This window comes from Colletotrichum fructicola (assembly GCF_000319635.2).
Source record: "Colletotrichum fructicola Nara gc5 chromosome Unknown KSG_Nara_v1_contig07, whole genome shotgun sequence".
Lineage (NCBI taxonomy): Eukaryota > Fungi > Ascomycota > Sordariomycetes > Glomerellales > Glomerellaceae > Colletotrichum > Colletotrichum fructicola.
In genome coordinates, this window is record NW_027094057.1 from 2,621,546 (window position 1) to 2,640,913 (window position 19,368).

The 19,368-nt window shown below is 54.7% G+C and overlaps 4 protein-coding genes across 4 annotated transcripts; all 4 read left to right on the forward strand.

Annotated features, from left to right (window-relative positions):
* Positions 1 to 1,578: 1,578 nt before the first annotated feature.
* Positions 1,579 to 6,694, forward strand: rng2 (Ras GTPase-activating-like protein rng2; the record flags this gene model as incomplete). The annotated part of the gene is made up of 2 exons (XM_032034059.1): positions 1,579 to 6,176; positions 6,310 to 6,694. 2 exons carry the CDS (start codon positions 1,579 to 1,581, stop codon positions 6,692 to 6,694), a joined length of 4,983 nt encoding a protein of 1,660 aa, XP_031886827.1.
* Positions 6,695 to 11,612: 4,918 nt separating this feature from the next.
* betC (Choline-sulfatase) lies at positions 11,613 to 13,365 on the forward strand (the record flags this gene model as incomplete). The annotated part of the gene is made up of 2 exons (XM_032034056.1): positions 11,613 to 13,171; positions 13,224 to 13,365. The coding sequence occupies 2 exons, from the start codon at positions 11,613 to 11,615 to the stop codon at positions 13,363 to 13,365; spliced, it is 1,701 nt and encodes a 566-aa protein (XP_031886608.1).
* Positions 13,366 to 14,175: 810 nt separating this feature from the next.
* On the forward strand, positions 14,176 to 15,068 carry med-8 (Mediator of RNA polymerase II transcription subunit 8; the record flags this gene model as incomplete). The annotated part of the gene is made up of 2 exons (XM_032034055.1): positions 14,176 to 14,315; positions 14,429 to 15,068. 2 exons carry the CDS (start codon positions 14,176 to 14,178, stop codon positions 15,066 to 15,068), a joined length of 780 nt encoding a protein of 259 aa, XP_031886622.1.
* Positions 15,069 to 17,094: 2,026 nt separating this feature from the next.
* Positions 17,095 to 18,248, forward strand: CGGC5_v012452 (uncharacterized protein; the record flags this gene model as incomplete). Its single annotated transcript, XM_032034053.2, has 2 exons — positions 17,095 to 17,768; positions 17,825 to 18,248. 2 exons carry the CDS (start codon positions 17,095 to 17,097, stop codon positions 18,246 to 18,248), a joined length of 1,098 nt encoding a protein of 365 aa, XP_031886624.2.
* Between the last annotated feature and the right edge of the window lie 1,120 nt (positions 18,249 to 19,368).

The following is a 19,368-nucleotide window of genomic DNA, read 5'->3' on the forward strand; positions in this document are numbered from 1 at the left end:
AGCAGCCACAGGAATCGGTTCTCTCGGCTCATGTTATACGGACATGAGCCACAACGTCTGTGTGTCAATTTAATCGGGTGCTAGAGATGGCACGCCGAGCGCCGTCTCCCGCAACTTTCGCTCTCTGACGGAGCACAACAACCATACTGAGCTCTGATTGGTCGATCCAAGTACACCGAAAAAAGGAACAAAGAAAAGAAAACAGGAAAACAGCCACTGGTTTATGAATGGACTATCAAGACCAGAACACCCTGGTTCGAAATGCCTGATCCCATTTGCTAAGTCGCAAAGTCTTGCAAACGGAGCATGCCTGCTTCCATGGCCTTGAAGAGGATTTCCAGATAGATTGGCCTACCTATAGTAAGGTATCCGTACCTATTGAGCGATCTCAACTTGTTTGCTGTGAATGAAGCGATTGCAAACGAGAAGAGCTTCGAGAAACCGTCAAAAACATAGCACAACTGGCCTTCACATGATCTGTTGCCCAGCACTCATCCTGGCCCCAAGGCTCTGCCCTGGCAGTGAAGAACTCTCCCAAATTTCCATCCATGGTTGAAAATCGGTTTCTTGGACGACAGCACCCAGGCCAGGATGGTCGACGTGTCGCCGAGCAGAATGGGGCAGACAATGACATGTGTCGAATCGGTGGAGGCGTGCTCATCCACGATCCCCCGGGGACGTGCCTGAACCACGTTCTGGTAGATCCCGTCGTCCACATCGTCCTTGCAATGTTGGGCATCTTTGCGACTGCCCTGCGCAGAAGCGCCAGTCCAGGCCCAGAGAAAGCAGACGACAGGCCAATTGACAGTGGGCGGAGGCGGGGCGGAGGGCCGTGCAACGGAAGATTCGCTCGACAAGTCTCCACTTTAAAAAGCCGGGCGGGTGCGACGCAGGGGCCACTCAAGTGACTAGCCACCAGAATTTCTGGGCGTTTTTTGACTGGGCACTCAGTGTTGGACACACCCTGGTTGCAAGGGGGCTGGTTGCCGCAGTCCGCTTACCTCTTGCAGCAGTAAACAAACAAACTGCCTTATCAGGTCCCGTCGCCCTCCCCCTCCTCCCCTCCATCCACCATTGCCCGACCTGCAAACGACCCAACATCCCACCCACACTTGGTCGTTGACGAGATTGCGACCACGCCTGTCAATTGTAGTGGCTGGTGGGTTGCCATCATTAATCGTCCTTGACAAACAAGGCCAATATTTCTTTCCCGTCATCGTTGTCGACGTTGCCCTTGCAGCGCCATCAACCGTTGACTTATTCTCTTTGTTTGCGCAGTGCGCGCCGAGTCCGAACTTCATTCCTCCTCCTCGCGCTCAAAGCGCCGCCGCAGGTCGCTTCGGAATTTCCAACTTTGCTCTCTCGTCTTGTTTGGTCCTTTTCGAAGCACCATAGAACCGAGAGAAGACCAATAGTCCGCCCGACCCGGACCCGAGACCAAAGGTCGAACATAATTCAACTCATCGCATACCATACGACGTCCGAAAAAGGCGCCCTAATGTTGTCATCCGAATTCCTGAGCCCACAGATTCTTCAGCGCAGGCTTCCTCCGGTATCCTAATCATTTCATCGCCCAACATGTCGTACCGGCCACACCCTCTCAGACAGTCACATACTCTGGACTACCCCAGCAACATCAATCGGCAGTCCTCCACAACCTCTTCCGTTGCCTCGTCAGGGTACTCTCTATACTCCGATAACAGCCGAGCCAGCACCCAGATTTCGTCGGTTTCCAGCGGATACACTCATAAGAGAGGCAAGAGTGATGGTTCCCGTCTTCACCACGTATCGTTCGGAGGAGAGAATCTTGACCACAAGAAGGACGAGAACCTCTATTCTATGGCCCGACAATCACTTCGCCCGCTTGCTCAAGCTCCCGCCCCGACATCATCCACACCTTCGTCCCCGACACCCTCGACACCTTCTCCTCCTCGTCACAGACTTCGCCACGAGCGCACACAAACCGTCGACATTGGCAAGCTATCACATACCCAATATGACGGTAGCACATCTCCCACACCGCTGTCCCGAACGCTCACAATTCGGCCAAACTCGATGTTACTCAGCCGTTCCGATACCATTCGAGCAGGAAGTGCCGCTCTTCCTCACGCCCATGAACCCCCGGCACCCGTCCACTCGGCAGCACTAGCCAGACCGGATCTCGAAAAGCTTGGCCGTTCATCAACAAGCCAGCTTCGTACTCTGTCCAAGCTCGCTCAGTCCGAATCCGCTGAGGATTTCACCATTACTTCGCCAGCACAGGAGGTGGTAGGACTTAGGGGCCGCCGCAGACTACAGAGAGCTGAACAGCCGAATAACAATCGCCAACGAGCCGGTGGCTATGGCTGGGAAGGCAGAAATTGGATGGACAAACAACGCCAGTTTCTCCAGGCCTACGAGTATCTCTGCCATATTGGTGAAGCAAAAGAGTGGATTGAAGATGTTATTCACAGGGCAATTCCTCCTATTGTTGAGCTTGAAGAAGCTCTCCGAGACGGAGTCACACTCGCAGAGGTTGTCGAAGCTCTCAACCCTGAACGTCGGTTCCGTATCTTTAGGCACCAAAAGCTGCAATTCCGACATTCCGACAACATTGCCATTTTCTTTCGATACCTCGATGAAGTCGAGCTCCCTGACCTCTTCAGATTCGAGTTGATCGACTTGTACGAGAAGAAAAACATCCCTAAAGTCATCTACTGTATCCACGCTCTGAGTTGGCTCCTATTCAGAAAAGGAATCGTCGACTTTCGCATCGGCAACCTCGTTGGTCAGCTCGAGTTTGAGCACCACGAGCTTGAGGCCATGCAGAAAGGCCTTGATAAACTCGGGGTTAATATGCCCACTTTCGGTAATATGGGAGCTGATTTTGGTGTGGAGCCTGCGACCCCAGAGCCAGAGGAGACTGAAGATGAAAGGATCGACCGCGAATTGGCAGAGAACGAGGAGTCCATTGTAGAGCTCCAAGCTCAAGTTCGCGGCGCCGTTGTGAGGATGCGCCTGGGAGACACTATGCAGCAGCTTTGGGACGCCGAACACATGTTCATCGATCTTCAATCTCGTATCAGAGCGGATTGGTCACGTCAAATCGTCGGCTACCGGCTTCAGATGAGACGTTTTGCCGTCGATCTCCAAAGCACTGCCCGCGGATTCCTCGTTCGAAACCGGATGGCCAACAAAGAACGTTTCTGGAAAGGTTTGGAGCCCGACATCCTGGAGCTTCAAAGTCTTATTCGGGCCAAGAAGATCCGCGACGAGGTGCGAGACCAGAGATCTCAGTTGGTTCAGCATGCCGGCCCCGTTCGAGAAATCCAAGCAGCGTTTAGGGGCTTCTTGGTCCGCAAGGAGCTCGTTACTCAGCAGCAAGAGACTGTTCAGACTTCTGGAGAGGTTCGAGACCTCCAGGCGGCAGTTCGCGGAATGCTGTTGAGAGGACGCGTTTCTGATGACCTCCACCTCCTGGACAGACAAGTCGACAGCATTACTAGTCTGCAGGCTGCTGCTCGGGCTTTGCTGACTAGAAGCCAGATATCGCTGGAGCAAGAGCATCTCCAAGCCTTTGCACCGCAGTGGACTGCGCTCCAAGCCGCGTTCAGGGGCAAGTCAGTTCGCTCAGACGTCGCAGCCACCAAGGCTGAACTGGGTCAACACGCCTCGGAGATCGAGAACCTTCAAGCCCACATCCGTGCCGGGGCCGTACGGCGTGATGTCGCGCAATTGCTCGATGAGCTCAGCAGCCACGAATCCGCTATCATCGATCTGCAATCAATCTCCCGCGGGACGCTTGAGCGACGCCGTATTGCCGCTGATCAGGACGCTCTCATCCGTGTCGAGCCCAAGATTACCAAGTTACAGGCTCGCATCAGAGGCCAACTGCACCGCCAGCAGCACCATGCACTCCTGGAGGAACTTGAGTCCCACACCGCCGAAGTTGAGAAGCTGCAGGGTCTGGCCCGCGCCATGATGGTGAGAGGCAACGTCTTTGACCTCATCTCTAACATCGAGGCCGAGGATGCAGCCATCACCGAGATCCAGGCCGCTGCCAAGGCTTTCACAGTTCGCGCCAAGTTCCAGGAGAAGAAGCGCTTCTTTAAGGAGAACATGGAAAAGGTCGTCAAGATCCAAAGTCTTGTCAGAGCCAAGATTCAAGGTGATGCGTACAAGAGTCTTACCCATGGCAAGGACCCACCAGTCAACGCTGTCAAGAACTTCGTGCACCTGCTCAACGACAGTGATTTTGATTTCAACGAGGAGATCGAGTTTGAGAGGATGCGCAAGACCGTGGTTCAGCAAGTCCGTCAGAACGAGATGCTCGAACAGTACATCGATCAACTCGACATCAAGATCGCACTGCTCGTGAAGAACAAGATCACACTGGACGAAGTTGTGAGACACCAGAGCAACTACGGCGGCAGCTCAATCGGCCTCTTGGCCAATGCTTCCATGTCTTCCACCAACCACTTCGACTTGAAGGCCCTCAACAAGAGCTCCCGCAAGAAGCTGGAATCCTACCAGCAGCTCTTCTTCAACCTCCAGACTCAGCCGCAATATCTTGCGCGACTGTTCAAGCGCATCCGTGAGCAAGGAACACCCGAGAAGGAATGCAAGAGAATCGAGCATCTCATCATGGGTCTCTTTGGTTATGCCCAGAAGCGGCGTGAGGAGTACTACCTCCTCAAGCTTCTCGCCAGAGCCATGAGAGAGGAGGTGGAGAGCAGCAGAACGTTGCAGGACTACCTTCGCGGCAATTACTTCTGGACCAAGGTTCTTGGCAACTACACCCGATCTCCTCGCGATCGCAAGTTCTTGCGTGAACTTCTCGGGCCCATTGTCCGCGATAACATTGTTGAGGACCCCGCCCTCGACCTTGAGAGCGACCCTCTGCAGATTTACAGAGCTGCCATCAACAATGAGGAGCTGCGGACCGGCCGTCCAAGCCGGCGTCCGCTGGACGTTCCGCGTGAGGTTGCTATCAAAGACCCTGAAACCAGAGACCTCTTCATCGACCATCTGCGCGACCTTCGGGAGATTTGCGATCAGTACCTGTTGGCTTTGGAAGACCTTCTGCCCAAGATGCCATACGGCCTTCGTTTCCTTTGCCGACAGATGTACGAGAATCTCTGCCAGCAATTCAAGAAGGATCCGCAACACCACCACCTCCAAGTTGTCACCAACTGGATCTGGCGTTTCTACCTGCAGCCTGCGGTTACCTCACCAGAGAATGTCGGTGTCATTGAGAAGCAATTAAGCCCCCTCCAGAAGCGCAATCTGGGTGAGGTTGCAAAGGTCCTCGGTCAGATCGCGTCTAGCAGACCTTTCGGCGGCGAGAACATCTATCTGCAACCCCTCAACGCATTTGTTCAGGAGTCGTGCGAGCGTCTGGCGGAGATTACCCACGAGCTCATCTCTGTTCCCGATGCCGAACGCAACTTTGACATTGACGAGTTCAACGACCTGTATTCGAAGCACAAGCCCACCCTTTACATAAAGATGCCAGACATCTTCGCCATCCACAACCTTGTCGCTAGCGAGCTGCCGTCAATATGCCCAAACAGAGACGACATCGTTCGTGAAATCTTGCAGGATCTCGGTAGTGCTAAGAACAACGAGAACGAGATGCTTGCGGCGGGATCATCAGATATTCAAATGTACCTGACACCGAAGCTGCACGACGTCGAAGATCCAGATGCAGAGGTTAAGGCACTCTTCATGGAGACGAAGCGATGCATCTTGTACATTATCCGTGTACAGACGGGCGCCAACCTCCTGGAGATTCTCGTCAAGCCGATCTCGGATGAAGACGAGCACAAGTGGCTGTCAGTCCTGCGCGACGACTTTGCAAACGAAGACAGCACGAAGGGCGCGTACTCGGACGCCCACATGGTGGACGTGACACGCATGTCCTACTACGACCTCAAGCGGACTGCGTTGGAGAACATCATGAGACTGGAGCACATGGGTAGAATTTCCAAGCACAACTACTACCAGGACATCCTCAACGCCATCGCCCTCGATATCAGGACCAAGAGCCGAAGACGTGTGCAACGCCAGCGTGAGCTCGAAGGCGTCAGGTTGACCCTTTCCAACCTTCACGAGAAGGCCAAGTACCTCGAGCAGCAACGCAAGAGCTACGACGACTACATTGAATCTGCCATGATAACGCTGCAAAAGAACAAAGGGTAAGTCATTTTCTAATGTCACAACTGAATCCACGATGACCCCGGACGGATCTCCCTCCTTCATCCACCTCCCCACATTATAAGCACGGTCCAAGTGTGTCGCCATCGGCTGACTAAATTTCGTCATGAACAGAAAGAAACGGTTCCTGCTTCCGTTCACCAAGCAATACAACCATCAGCGCGAGCTGGAACGCAGCGGACGGGTCCCCAAGTTTGGCAGTTACAAATATAGCGCTCGGGCTCTCGCGGAGAAAGGCGTGCTCGTCGGATGGAGTGGCGTCACCGACTGGGAGAGAGTCAACCTCACCATTTCTTGTGATGAGGTTGGCGTGTTCAACCTCGAGGGCTCTCGTGGCCACATCCAGATGCCGGGAGCCAGCGCCTCCGTACCGATTGAGGGTCTTCTGCAGGCTCAGTTCGAGGCTCACCAGTTCATGAACCTCTTCGAGGGCAACCTCAAGCTGAACGTCAACTTGTTGTTGCATCTTCTGTACAAGAAATTCTACCGCACGCAATAAACAAGCGCGAGTGGCAGCAACACACACAGGAATGAGACATGGCTTGACGGGATGACTTGGGCATGGAGCGGTGTCGCGGGCGTGCGGATCTTTTTCTCTTACCCTCTTCGTTGGGACGCATCAAAACGAAGCATGTTACTTGGGCCGCATATTGGGTTGACTTGACACAGCAAGGCGAGGGCGGGTTCGGTCATCTTTACCTTTTTTCCTTTCCTTTTCTTTTTCAAGATTGCATTGCGGGGAAAACAAAAATTCGATCAACTGGGAGAGACATTGCTTGTAGGAGTAGGTATGTAAGAGGAACACACACGAACACAACGACAACAGCAACACACGCACAGACATTCGTTGGGTGTTGTAGAGAATCGCTCCCATTCCCAAAGTGGCTTGAAGGAGGACTGCCGAAGTAGGGGAAGCGGGGAGCAAGAAAGGCCTGGGGAGAAGGCGGCGGCAGCGGCAGCGGAAGGCAAGGGACATTGGGAGTGGGATGGGACTGGGCATGGGAATGGGAATGGGACGGGGTTGGATGGATGCATATGTCGCACGCGAAACTAAGAGCGGCGAGAACTATGCTACTTAACTAGTTGATACCTTTTTGAATGTTAACCCGCATTGTTGAATATCTCTGTGCATGTGATATGTGTGTGGCCGATGCGTAAACGTGAACAATGTGTTTGAAGATGAGTGGCTGTAATACGTGCGATAGATAGCTAATGCACTTGCAACTGCTCCCTCCCCCGACGCTGGCCGTACGCCCTGGACACCACCATTTCTTGGATCAATGGACTTGGAAGACTGGAAGGGGAAAAAAAAAAGAGTTTCTGGAGCTTGAAGGAAACGTGTACAATGTGTTTGAAAATGAGTGGTTCGTTTAGTTGATCGAAGGGGGTGGTGACGCTTTCCCCCACTACACTCTACGATTCTCAGCGTGACAGCCTTGTAGGTTTGTGGACGTTGGGTGCGCGCGTGAGCTGAATTGTTGTGGATTTTGCGCCAAGCGTTCAACGGCGAAACGCGAAGGGGTGGTCATGTGAGGCCCATTTCGAGACTTGAGATGATGAAAGGAAAGGGAAATCCGGGGTAAGGATAATGGGTCGCTATTGGCGAGGGCACGAGATCACGAGAGGTTGGCCGTTGCGGCTCCTCTGGATGGGAAGTCCTGGTGGGAGACTTTTCTACGGGTGATGTTGACAAGGGACCCAGCCAAGACCATGATGAGGCGGGCGGGGCTGTGAGGGACGACGAGGGAGGGTGATGGGGGAGGAGAGTGTGAGTGGTTGCGATAGCCGTGTGGGAAAGAATTAAAGGGGGGCGTGATGTTCTAGGCCGATCATCGATCGCAAGCCGCCGTGGCCGATTCACGGGAAGAATTTCAGACGGACTTTCTGTGTTGCTTGGTAGATTATCATATTCCACTTTGTTCATAAGAGGGGGCAACGCCGGCTGGGTTGGGTGACGGGGGAGATGCAAGGTCTGGGGATGTTTGGTGTTAGTTGTTTCGCTGTTATGGAGATGTGCTGGATTGGTGCATAATCTGTCAGCCTTCTCGACGAGGGAAGGTTGGGTTCGTTGGCGCGCGATGCAAGATGGTGGGCATGGCAGAGGACCCCTGGGCTTGTCTTGGTTCGGGACTCGGTGAGTGGGTTGTTGGAGGTGGACTGGTGGTTTGTCTTTGTCTGATGCAGGTTGAAGCGAGCGGCCAGGTTCGGGATGTGCGTCTGGTTTGCTTGGGAGGCGCAGCGCGAAGTAGCTTGGCGTGATATGCGTGTTGCGGGATGTTCGGGGCACCAAGCGCAGCAGGTCTAGCCCAGTCACTGCTTGCCAGTGAGTGGCAGGATAGCTGCACATCAGTCACCTAAGGCGGCGACCGTCTTTGCCAATGGCGCTGATTCCAAAACGCCATTTATGCATTTAGTGGGTGAGACGGGGGGAGTGATGACCATCAGATGATCACCCAATACCATGCAGGCGGACTGTAAAGGGGCGCGAGTGAGGAGGACAACAGCCGAAAACGAAGATGAGCCATGGCACTGCTGATGGTCGGGGAAGAGGGGGCACCGGGGCAGAGCAGACGGAAGAGCAGGGCAACGAAAAATCCCGTGGATGGATCGCCGGGCATTTTGTGATCCTCGCATCCCTTGATGGAAGCTCGGGAAGATGGAGCCTTGATGGCGCTGTTCCTGCAGGCGAATGGATGGATTTGGTCGATGATGAAACGAATCGAAAGCAATTTGACTCGGATTCCGCTGTTTTAGTTGATGAAGCAATAACGGAGTGCGATGATGTGATTGCGGCATGGCTGACGGGATGGACGCCGGGGCCACCTTCGCCAGCGGTAAAAGTAGAAATCAGATTTCGAATACGGCGAGCTGGCGCGTGCGTCACGCTTCCTTGGCTTAGCAAGCATGGGTCGAAAGCCAGATGATTCAGAAAGGCGGTCTTTTTGGCATTGCGGCGCAACATGCTCCACGTCTCACGGTAAGGCGAGAGAAAAGAAGGCAATGGCGTGACCGGGCAGCCGTGAAGGTAACCCCGCAATTGCGGGGTCGGAGGCGGCTCCAAGTCGGAGCTGGACGCCATCACGACATTTCCTAAGCTTCTCGATGGTGGAATCGCCATGCCCTTGGAGATCGGCTTCGAGATGTGCGGTAGCCCAGAAATGTCAAGGGCGCTGGTGTAAAACCCGGAGAAGGCGTGGATGCTCGCGATGGCGACATCGGCTGTTGCTCCGAAGGCCCGTTTCTCACCCACACCGAGCGAGTCTGGAGAGAGTGCCCCGTTCACTGCAATTCGTAACCACGGCGTTGGTGTCGTGTGTCCTACCCTACATGCGTATACTGGGGCTTTTTCGGGGGCCGTGGAGAGCCCAGAGATGCGGAATGGAGACATCCTTGACAATCAGGTTGATGCTAAGTGGGCAGCTTTGATATCTCGGTCGAGACCCATGGTGCCGGGTTGTTTCGCGTGTCCTGTCTTCCGGTCTTATCTGTGGAGAGGTGTAGTTGACGAGCAAACGGCGTCCTCCGCAATTTTGATCGCGTGCACGCAGAACGGCAGCACAGGAACGCAACCATACAACCCCTCATGAGAGAGGACGTTGACAAGAAAAATTCTCGGTGTATCCCCGTCGCACGTCAAGCATATCTGTCCAATGATGCCAGCTAATCGGAGGAGAGCCTGACATGGGTTTGAGCGACGCTTATGCAGGTTGGGCACTGGTCTCTGGGTAATTGTCCAGATGCAGGTGGGCGATTGCGGTTTAGTGGTCGAGATCCAGGGGTCCAAGTAGCAGGGAAGACGACGTAGTGTCTCTTTGATGGTTGTGTAATCCATCCATCCGCCGGTATCCGTACCACCTTAGGCGGTACAGAGAACGATATTCCTGCTTGAAGCATAAGCCGTCGGCCGGGTCGGTGTCAGTCGCCGGGGTACCAATCCGAAGATGCCTGATCATGGGAGAGGCACGAGAGACGGGCGACAGGCAGGCCCATGCTTGTTGTTCTAGAAGGTCTAGCCGACCGTTTTGGAGGCTTTTCGCTGCTTTTCCGTTTGTGGTAGATCTCTCACACCGCCATCTATCGCCTCGCTGGCGCACATCGTGACGAAGTGGAAAAAACTGCACAGACTGACAGACCACGCACCGCGTCTAACCAGATGGCGAAGGAGCTAGACGGTGAGCTGTTGGTAAACTGGAGTCGGACGGGGAAGATGTTGCTTCTTTATGATGCAAACACGGCAACACGGAGATTATGCCGCGAGACAATCGATATGCTGCAAGTATTGGGAGGCTTGGAAGCTGCGTGACTGGCTGGTGGATGCTCCGCTTGGGACAATTCGCCATAGGCTGATCGAAATGCGCAATCTTTGACACATGCGACGACCTGTCCTCGTTGGGGACCGAGCTGCGGACTAGCGCGTGCTGTGTAGCGGCATGAAGGACCATTACGAAGCAGGGAGAAGCTCGAAGAAGCAGGCAGGGCAGAGCATGTCGGAGGGTCTCTGGCAGCAGACATTTGATGACTTTCCCGCATTACCTAAGTCGCACACCGCGGACACAGGAATTGGCGGCGGCGTTGGGCTCCGACTGCCTGCTCCAGTTGAGGGTGAGGGTGAGGGCAGGATTGGACTGCGCTGGACGGAAGTTGCTCATCTTTTTCTGGGCATGGATCTTGAACACTGGTCAGCTGCACCCCCGTGACATTGCATGAGTCGGGAAAGCTCCACAAAGCCGGCGGGCCAGTTCAGGCGATGCCACGGTGGGTTGAGTGAGAAGCGGCGCTGTCTGGGGTATCCTTATCAGCACCACACCTCAACCATCTCTGTATCCGTGGCAGGTCGTCTAGTTGCATAGATACTGTGGTTGCATAGCGTCGCGCCCCGTTTGGCGCTCTGTCTCTCTCTCGTCCACGCCTGCCCAGGTGGCCTCCTTCTCCACGTCCCGCCGCTCTTTCCTATCGGACACGCAGGGCCCCGGGGATGGTTCTCGAGGGGAGGGACGTGGACTCCCATCTGTGACTGTGGTGTGGACTAATCGTTCTTTCCCTCGCGCGCCCTCCCCTTGAGCCAAGCAATGCCCAATTTTTTAAATGACGGCGCCTCCCACATACAACTTCGACTGGCTTTTCCCTTTTCTGTCTCATCATCTTCAAAGTTCGGCTGGTTGAAGCTTTTTTACCTTTGCCTTTGCCTTTGCCCCTGCCCTTGGTCACTTACAACAAACACTACCCGTTCTCATCATCACCATCCAACACCTACCAACTTTGTTGTCACCGTCTTGACCGCCTATTTTTCTGTCCAGACTTGCCTGCCCGTTTCTCACACCAGTCAGGCACGCATCACCAACCTTTTATTGTTCCAAGGCATCGTCCTTTTACATCGAGAGTCCATCCTTCTCTGCCCGTTGGCGTCCGTGAGCAAAATGGCTCCCGACCTCAACTCTCTCCCCTCCTCGCCTCTGGCCCAGCCTATTGGCAAGTCGGCCAACGGCAATGGCAATGGCGCCGCGCCGGCCAAGCAGCCCAACATTCTCTTCATCATGGCCGACCAGCTCGCTGCTCCTCAACTCAAGATGTACAACCCGGAATCTCAGATCAAGACCCCAAACCTTGATGCCCTAGCTGCCCAGTCCGTCCAGTTCGACTCGGCCTACTGCCCTTCACCACTCTGCGCGCCATCCCGCATGAGTTTGATCTCAGGACTTCTTCCCATGAAGATCGGCGCGTATGACAACGCTGCTCAGATTTCCAGTGAAATTCCTACTTACGCCCACTACCTGCGGTTGAAGGGCTACCAGACGGCGCTTGCTGGCAAGATGCACTTCATCGGAGACCAGCTGCACGGCTATGAGACCCGCCTCACCAGCGACATCTACCCAGGCGATTTCGGCTGGGCCGTCAACTGGGATGAGCCCGACACCCGGCTTGAGTGGTACCACAATTCCAGCTCCATTCTTCAAGCCGGCACCTGTGTGCGAAGCAACCAGCTGGACTACGACGAAGAGGTCATGTACAAATCCTCCCAGTTCTTGTACGATCACGTTCGGGAGGACCCCGAGAAGAAGCGGCCTTTCGCTCTGACGGTGTCCCTGACTCACCCTCACGATCCGTACACTATTGAGGAGAAGTTTTGGGATCTCTACGAGGACGTTGACATTGCACTTCCAAAGGTCCGCATTCCCAAGGAAGAACAAGATCCCCACAGCAAGCGCCTCATGAAGGTCTGCGATCTTTGGGATTACGATTTCACCGATGAGCAAATCAAGCGGGCACGTCGCGCTTACTACGGAGCTGTGAGCTACGTCGATGACTGCGTTGGAAGACTTCTGTCCGTGCTCAAGAAGTGCGGTCTAGAGGATGACACTATCATCGTTTTCAGCGGCGACCACGGCGACATGCTTGGCGAGCGTGGGCTGTGGTACAAGATGAGTTACTTTGAGTCGTCTGTCCGAGTGCCCCTGTTCGTCCGCCACCCCAAGCAGTTTGAGCCTCACCGTGTTACCAAGAATGTCTCAACACTGGATATTCTCCCCACGTTGTGCGACCTGGTTGGCACTAAGCCTTTGCCCGGTCTGCCCATGGACGGAGTTTCACTGCTTCCCCATCTTCAGGGCAGGGAGGGCCACGACAAGGTTTACGCCGAGTACACCGGCGAGGGAACCGTCAGCCCACTGATGATGATTCGCGAGGGTCCCTGGAAGTACATTTACTGCCCAGCCGATGGCACGCAGCTGTTCAACCTCGAGCACGACCCCTTGGAGCTCGTCAACTTGGCATCCGGCAAGGCCCCGAAAGCCATTGAGGCGGAAGCCAAGGCCAAGCTGGAGGAGTATGCCACCGAGACGAAGGGCAAGTGGGACTTTGACGCCATCACCGAGGAGGTCCTGCAGTCTCAGCGCAAGCGCCGCCTTGTGTGGTCTGCTCTGACCAAGGGTGCTTTCACCAGCTGGGACCACAACCCCGAGGACGACGGCAGAACGAAGTGAGTCACCCAGCAATTGAGTTTGGTGTCCAATACTAATTAACTCTCAAAGGTACATCCGTTCTCAGATCCCCCTCGACGACCTTGAGCGCCGCGCCCGCTACCCGGCTGTCGACACCTACGGCAGGGTGATTGGCTCCGCCGTCGCCGGACACCGCGTTTTGGTTGACCAAGCTGGTTCTCATGGCCAGTAAACGCTTTTGAACGATTTTTAATGATGATGACCATGTAAAATGCATTATTGGGATGGCGTTCGGATATATCATGGGAGCTAGCCACGCATTTCTTCTCTTTCGCTGATGTCCACATTGCAAATCATAGCGTTTGAGCAAAGATACCAGACGGATCACGCTCCTCTGTATATCATCTTTTTTGATGAGGGTCACGAGAAACAGACCCCAGATAGCAAATTGACTACAATCATATATATCACATGACCAAAATTGAGTGTAATGCCACGGTGAGAGCTAGTTTGTGCCCCTGGAGAGTCGAGGTAAACTTCGCCTAGAAATGCCCGATGCTGCCGTTTGGAAGGAGCTGCCGCGCTCGTCTGAAGGGGGGATCTGAAGAGAAGAAGTTTGTGCCTGTGACATGTGTGGAAGTTCAATGGTGAGGTCTCACTGGCTAGAGCTTCGATGAGAAGAAGGTGGTGTCATCCTTGTCACGCACAGCGGGGATCCTTGCCCCTGCATCATTGGGGTCACCGCCCAGCCGAAGGCGGAGCTAGTGGACCCACACCTTCCCCGGCGGTTTTTTGAGCTTCTTGGAACCGCAACTCTTCTTCGGCCTTCGCTATGCAACAACACTCTGCGGCTTCGAGCTGTCGCAAACCACGCCGCCATCCGTGACAACCTTTCTGGTGACTGAATCACGTCTAATATATTCCAAATCCGCTGTACGGACCGGGAAGTAGTCGGTGGTGGCAACCGCGACCGGAAAAAACACAGCAAGCCCTCTCGATTGTCGATCCCCTTCCTCTCACACATCCGACGACAAGCGCGACCATGGAGAAGCCCAACGCACTCGGCATCTCCGCTGATGATTTTAGGGCAATTGACCAGACGCGTCAGCGTCTCTTTCAGTTGTCTAACAGCATCCAGGGTCTGAAGATGGACGTGCTGAAGAGCAATCCGCTCCCGCCTCCGTATGTTTACAACCCCCCCCCCCCGACGGGCCTTTCATTTCAGCTAGGCTAGCTTTTCCTCCCCTCGTATGATGCCTCTTAATGTGCATTGACTAACTTTGGCGAGCCAATAGATCCTCTCTCCACGCCACATCTCAGATCCTCCTACGCAACCTGCAAAACCTCCTCGACAACCTGACCGAAAACATCCACGTCTTCCAGCACCTACACGTCTTCCCAGACGTCTCGTTTCCGGGACGTACCCAGGAGCATATCCTTGGTCAGCTCGTCCGCAAGAAATTGGAACCCGGCGTCGAGGAGTGGGTCGAGCGTGGCCGCGAGACGACTCGGGAACTCCGCGGGGAGGGAGAGGGTGACGGTGTCACGGCGGATGGCGAGGCTAAGCTGGAGGAGGTGTGGCGCGAAGTCCGCGCGTGGACTGTCGAGCGCGTACAGAAATATGTTCTTGAGGAGGCGGGCGATGTGTACACCGAGGAGGAACGCGAGAAGGGGGTCGAGAATGTGAGGACGGGGCTCAAGAGGGGCTTGGAGGAGGACGAAGATAGCGAGGACGAAGAGGGAGATGGAGACGAGGATGTCGTCATGGGAGGGCAGCAGCAGCAGCAGCAACAGCCGCCGCCGCCGAAGAGAACAGGCCCTGAGCCGGAGATGCTGTTCTGGTTCGAGGCGAACGGGGACTTCGACCTGAATCGAAATGTGGAGTTATTGAGTCGGGCGGGGACGAAGCGTGGGCCGATGGGGGCGAGGAAGTAGGGAAATATGCGCATGATACCCTGCCGCAGACGCGGCGTTCACTTGAAAACAATGCATTCACGTTGTATAAGGAGGAAGCTGCTGATCAGCTGCGATGTCGTACATGCCGTGCCGAGGTTGTTCTGTGGACCAGCTCCATCAAGTTTGCTCGCCGGCTGGGTCACTTGCAGCGACATTCGACGGTTTGATCTCTCAGCGAAGAGCCGCAAACTGTCTCCGTGTTGGACGAGCACCTATATCAATTCGAACTGTGTGGTAAGCCGGATAAGGGGCTGGAGTCCAGCTACATTGAAGGGTTGTTGCCTGGGCTGCAACCTCTATCAGGGACCTTCACATTTAACAAAACAGTTCCGGGTAAACGTATCCCGAGGCCGTCTTGGCCCAGCGGCAAGTCAAAGATAGGGTGCAAAAACACTGGGCGTGCGTTAAGCCCTCAGGTTTTCGTAGGTTCGATCCCCGGTGGTCGAATTGAGCTTTATTTTCTTTTCTTTTTCTTCCCGCGTATACGTTTTGTCCTCCCGCCTCACCTGCCCCTCCAGGGCTACGGACACGTGCCTGGAGCCATCACGCAAACTGCCCACGATTGCGTTTAGATGAGCGGCTGCTGAGGCTGTTCTCAGTGCTGTGGTACCTTAGCCTTGATGGGAAGGCACGGGATCTGGGGAACTTCCGTCATTTTGGCGGAATGAGTCAAACCGGAATCGCCCATGTTCTTCTCTGCTCACCGACTTCGCCTCAACCAGCAATTGACAGAACGCCCTGACTCAATTCCCGCCCTGACGTGATCCTGAACTCATCCTGGTCACTCGAACAGGTTCCAGAAGCCCCCTCGTCGAATTCGAAGCCTTAGAATCGCCTGCGTTATCGGCCCCCATCACTCACGCGATGCTCTCCTCGTCCAGCCCCCAAGTTCTAGGTATCGGGAGCCCTCGGGAAGTGGAGATCTGGTTCCTGGCGCCTTTCCCAATCGTGACCACACGTCAGCCCGTAGGCTGTCTCCCCGCCCGAGTTGACAACCACGATGTCTCCACGATGTCTCCACATAGCGTCGTGGACGGTCCAGGGTTCTTCGGGCCGCAACGAGGCTCCACACCAGGTCTTCGTCTCTGGCAAGCTATTCCTGGACGACACGATAGCCGCCGCTCTGAAAAAGCCTTCGTAGGCCGAGAACCGAGGGCCTGCCATATCGGGGATGGAAGGCCTTTCCTTGCCGCAATGACACGATCGGACTTTTCGAGGCACTGAAGAATCTGCATGGAACGGAGACAGGACGAGAGCGGACATCGAATCGGTGTTGCCGAGCTACCTCTCGATGCCTCACCGCAAGAACATCGTCCGTCAACAGTGCCATAGCAGCACAACCTTCGTCATCCTTTGGCTGTTGGGAGACCATCGGTCTTAAGCGATTCACGAGTCCATTTTGGGCGTCGATGGGGGCGGGTCTACCCCGGATCCTGAGCTTCCTCTTCGTCCATGCCTCTCTCCTGAAGAGTCACACTCTCGTGGTATTCTCCGTCTGTTGCCCGAAGCTCCGCTGAAGCAGATGTGCTGGCATCGTTGCCGTTCTGGGCTGAAACCTGCACCGATGGGGATGCAGAGGAGAAAACGCCGGGGTGCTGGTTTGTCCCCCTGTTTCCGCGGTGCTGGTGATTGGCTTCGTCGAAGCGCTGCGGATGGAAACTGTGGGTCTCCTGATGCGTTGGACCACGAGCCACTTCGACGTGGTGGAAGACGAGGCAATCACCTGGGCTCAATTGAAGCTCACCGCTAGATCCCAGTCCGATTGGGAAATTGGGCAAGGGGAAACGGGGCTGGCCTCGTGGTGCTGTCGATGTTCTACTGGATGGCCGAGTGGGTGTGGTTCTTCAGTGAGGAAGACCAACCACTCGCCGAACGACATTGGGCAATGCGTTGTGACCACGCATGTTGACTAATTGAGATTCTGGCCGTGAATAATTGAGGCTCGAAATCCCGTCTCGAAAATCTCAAGCTCATGATTCAGACAACAACAAACAACACGAGTCCAATGTCCGACCACCAGCAAGCAATGCACAAGACCGTCTCGCATGATACGCATCAGAGCGAGAAGCCGGTCTTGTCTCCGCCCTGCCTAGAGAGTACACCAGAGGCTTGCCCGTGCTCGGGCAGCCGTCTGGAAAGCTACTTCCGATTCTGCGATGCTGCCATCCGCAACGACAAGGCATTCGATAAGAATGCCATCACCAAGCTGGAGGATATCCTCAGCCACATGAGATCGAATCCCGATGTTGTTCCAAAGGAACTAGACGGCGGTCATCGTGAGCTTGTCGAGACTGCGGTCCGCATCGCTTTCATGACCGACTGCTCCGCGGTGGACCTCTCGGATGACGAGCTGGAAAAGGGCCACCCCAGTTCCGAATGGAAGAATGCGGAGCCCCTCAGCAAGTTCGTCGAGAGGTTCTTTGGCTCTGATCGGCCCAAATCTGGCGGCTTCCCTGATCAGCTTGGGACCGCAGACACCAAGGTCGATCTCAGAGCCACGAAGCTGAGAAAGACACTGGGCCTGTCCATTCGACCGACTGACGACATCCGCGATCATCTCAAGCTCGATCGAAAGACCATGACTCTCGAGGTCTTCCACTACACTGGCTTCATCAAGGAGCACCTCCGGCTCACAAGGAGCCTCCCCAGCAACTCCACCGTCCAAGATGCTCTCAAAGCGTATGATTACCCCATCAAAACCATGACATGCAGATGACTGACATTCCATTGTTCAGAGGAGCCCTTCCCCGCCAGTTGATGCTGGAGGTACTGGAGTCCCTGCAGGGCGTTCTGTTCCCAGTCTCGGACAGGAAATCCCGAAAGATGCTGGCATCTTTCGTCAAGAGCGGGGCTTTCGACCCAGACATTCAGAACATCGAGTTCGATACGATCAAGAACAAGGGGGAAGAGACGGTCCGCTTCGTTCACCTGGCGAAGCGACTGGAGGATCTCCACCACGAAGTCCTCAACCCAAAGCCCAGGAGTCTCTTGGAACGCCAACTCGACAGGCATATCGGCACCCGACGCATGATGCTTGCAACTTTGATCGGCGTCCTCTTCGCGGTCTTCCTGGGACTCTTCTCGCTGGCCATCAGCTCGTACCAAGCCTACATTGCTTACCAGGCGTGGCAACACCCGATGTCCCCCGCTGGAGCCTGAACTGCATAATGCGGGGTATCACGACACGACACGGATATCGGTCGCAGATTAGGGCGGAACGGTGAAGGCAGACTGGCATTTCTGGAGGTGTCTTTCCTTCGTGTCGATTTCCTTTCAAAATCGGAAAAACATACGGCCTTACGCATGTGTCGGGAGGCAGTTGTGGTTGAATTTGACAACGTCAATGACCTCAGACGATCCACTGCTGCGCTGATGCTGGCACGTGCCGAGAAGGGCCGGGACGTTGTAACCGTTCGTCCAATCTTTCATGCCCGCCGATCGCCATCAACCCTGTTTCTTCCTAGCGTACCTGCCGTTTTTGGGAGCCCTTTTTGGGGTTCCTAGGAACAAAATGTTACGAGGGGAAGTCACAACGGATCGACATCTCGTTGCCTTTTGCGTCTTTCAAGACGAACTCTCAGGAACAGAGGATGGGCCTCTCTTTCCTGTCGCAACGATCTTCTTTTGGTTTCCCAGAGCATCCACGAAAAACCGGACGACGATTTCCTACAAAGAAGCTTTGGTGGTCGCAGATTCACCTGCCTGCCGTTGCCAAGACGTACTGTCCCAATTTCGAAGCTCTGAAACGACACAAATGCTTTCGACACCAATTCCCGCTGTGAATACAATCCAATTTCGCGGTTACTTTGTACCATGCAAGTCCATGGGAAGGCGGCGTAGACTTTTGTGTTGACCGCTCTTGGATCTAGCTTGGGTGCGGCTAAGGAGTGCCCATCAAAGGGTCCCTCCTGCACCGAGAACATAGTCTAAGCAGGTGTAACGGAACATCGTAAAGCCTTGCAGAGGCTGAGTGGAGGGGGCGGCGAGATATATCATGTTATGGGTTATTTCTGATGGTAGTACTGGTGAAGTTGATATTGAGGTGGAAATTGGTGCGGCTAAGTATGGCTTCACTTGGATGTGGCAGTGTTTTCTAGCTGTATTGGACCTGGCAAACACTTTCGGAGGAGGATCTAGACGATAGACAGCGAGCTCATAACCACAAAATGAATATCATTTGGGCCTGTCAAGCACACTTTTTTGGATTACTTTCAGTCAAAACATTGAACCACACCGCCAAGGCCAATTTCCATGTCTGCCAGCGATTGGCAAATCCCCA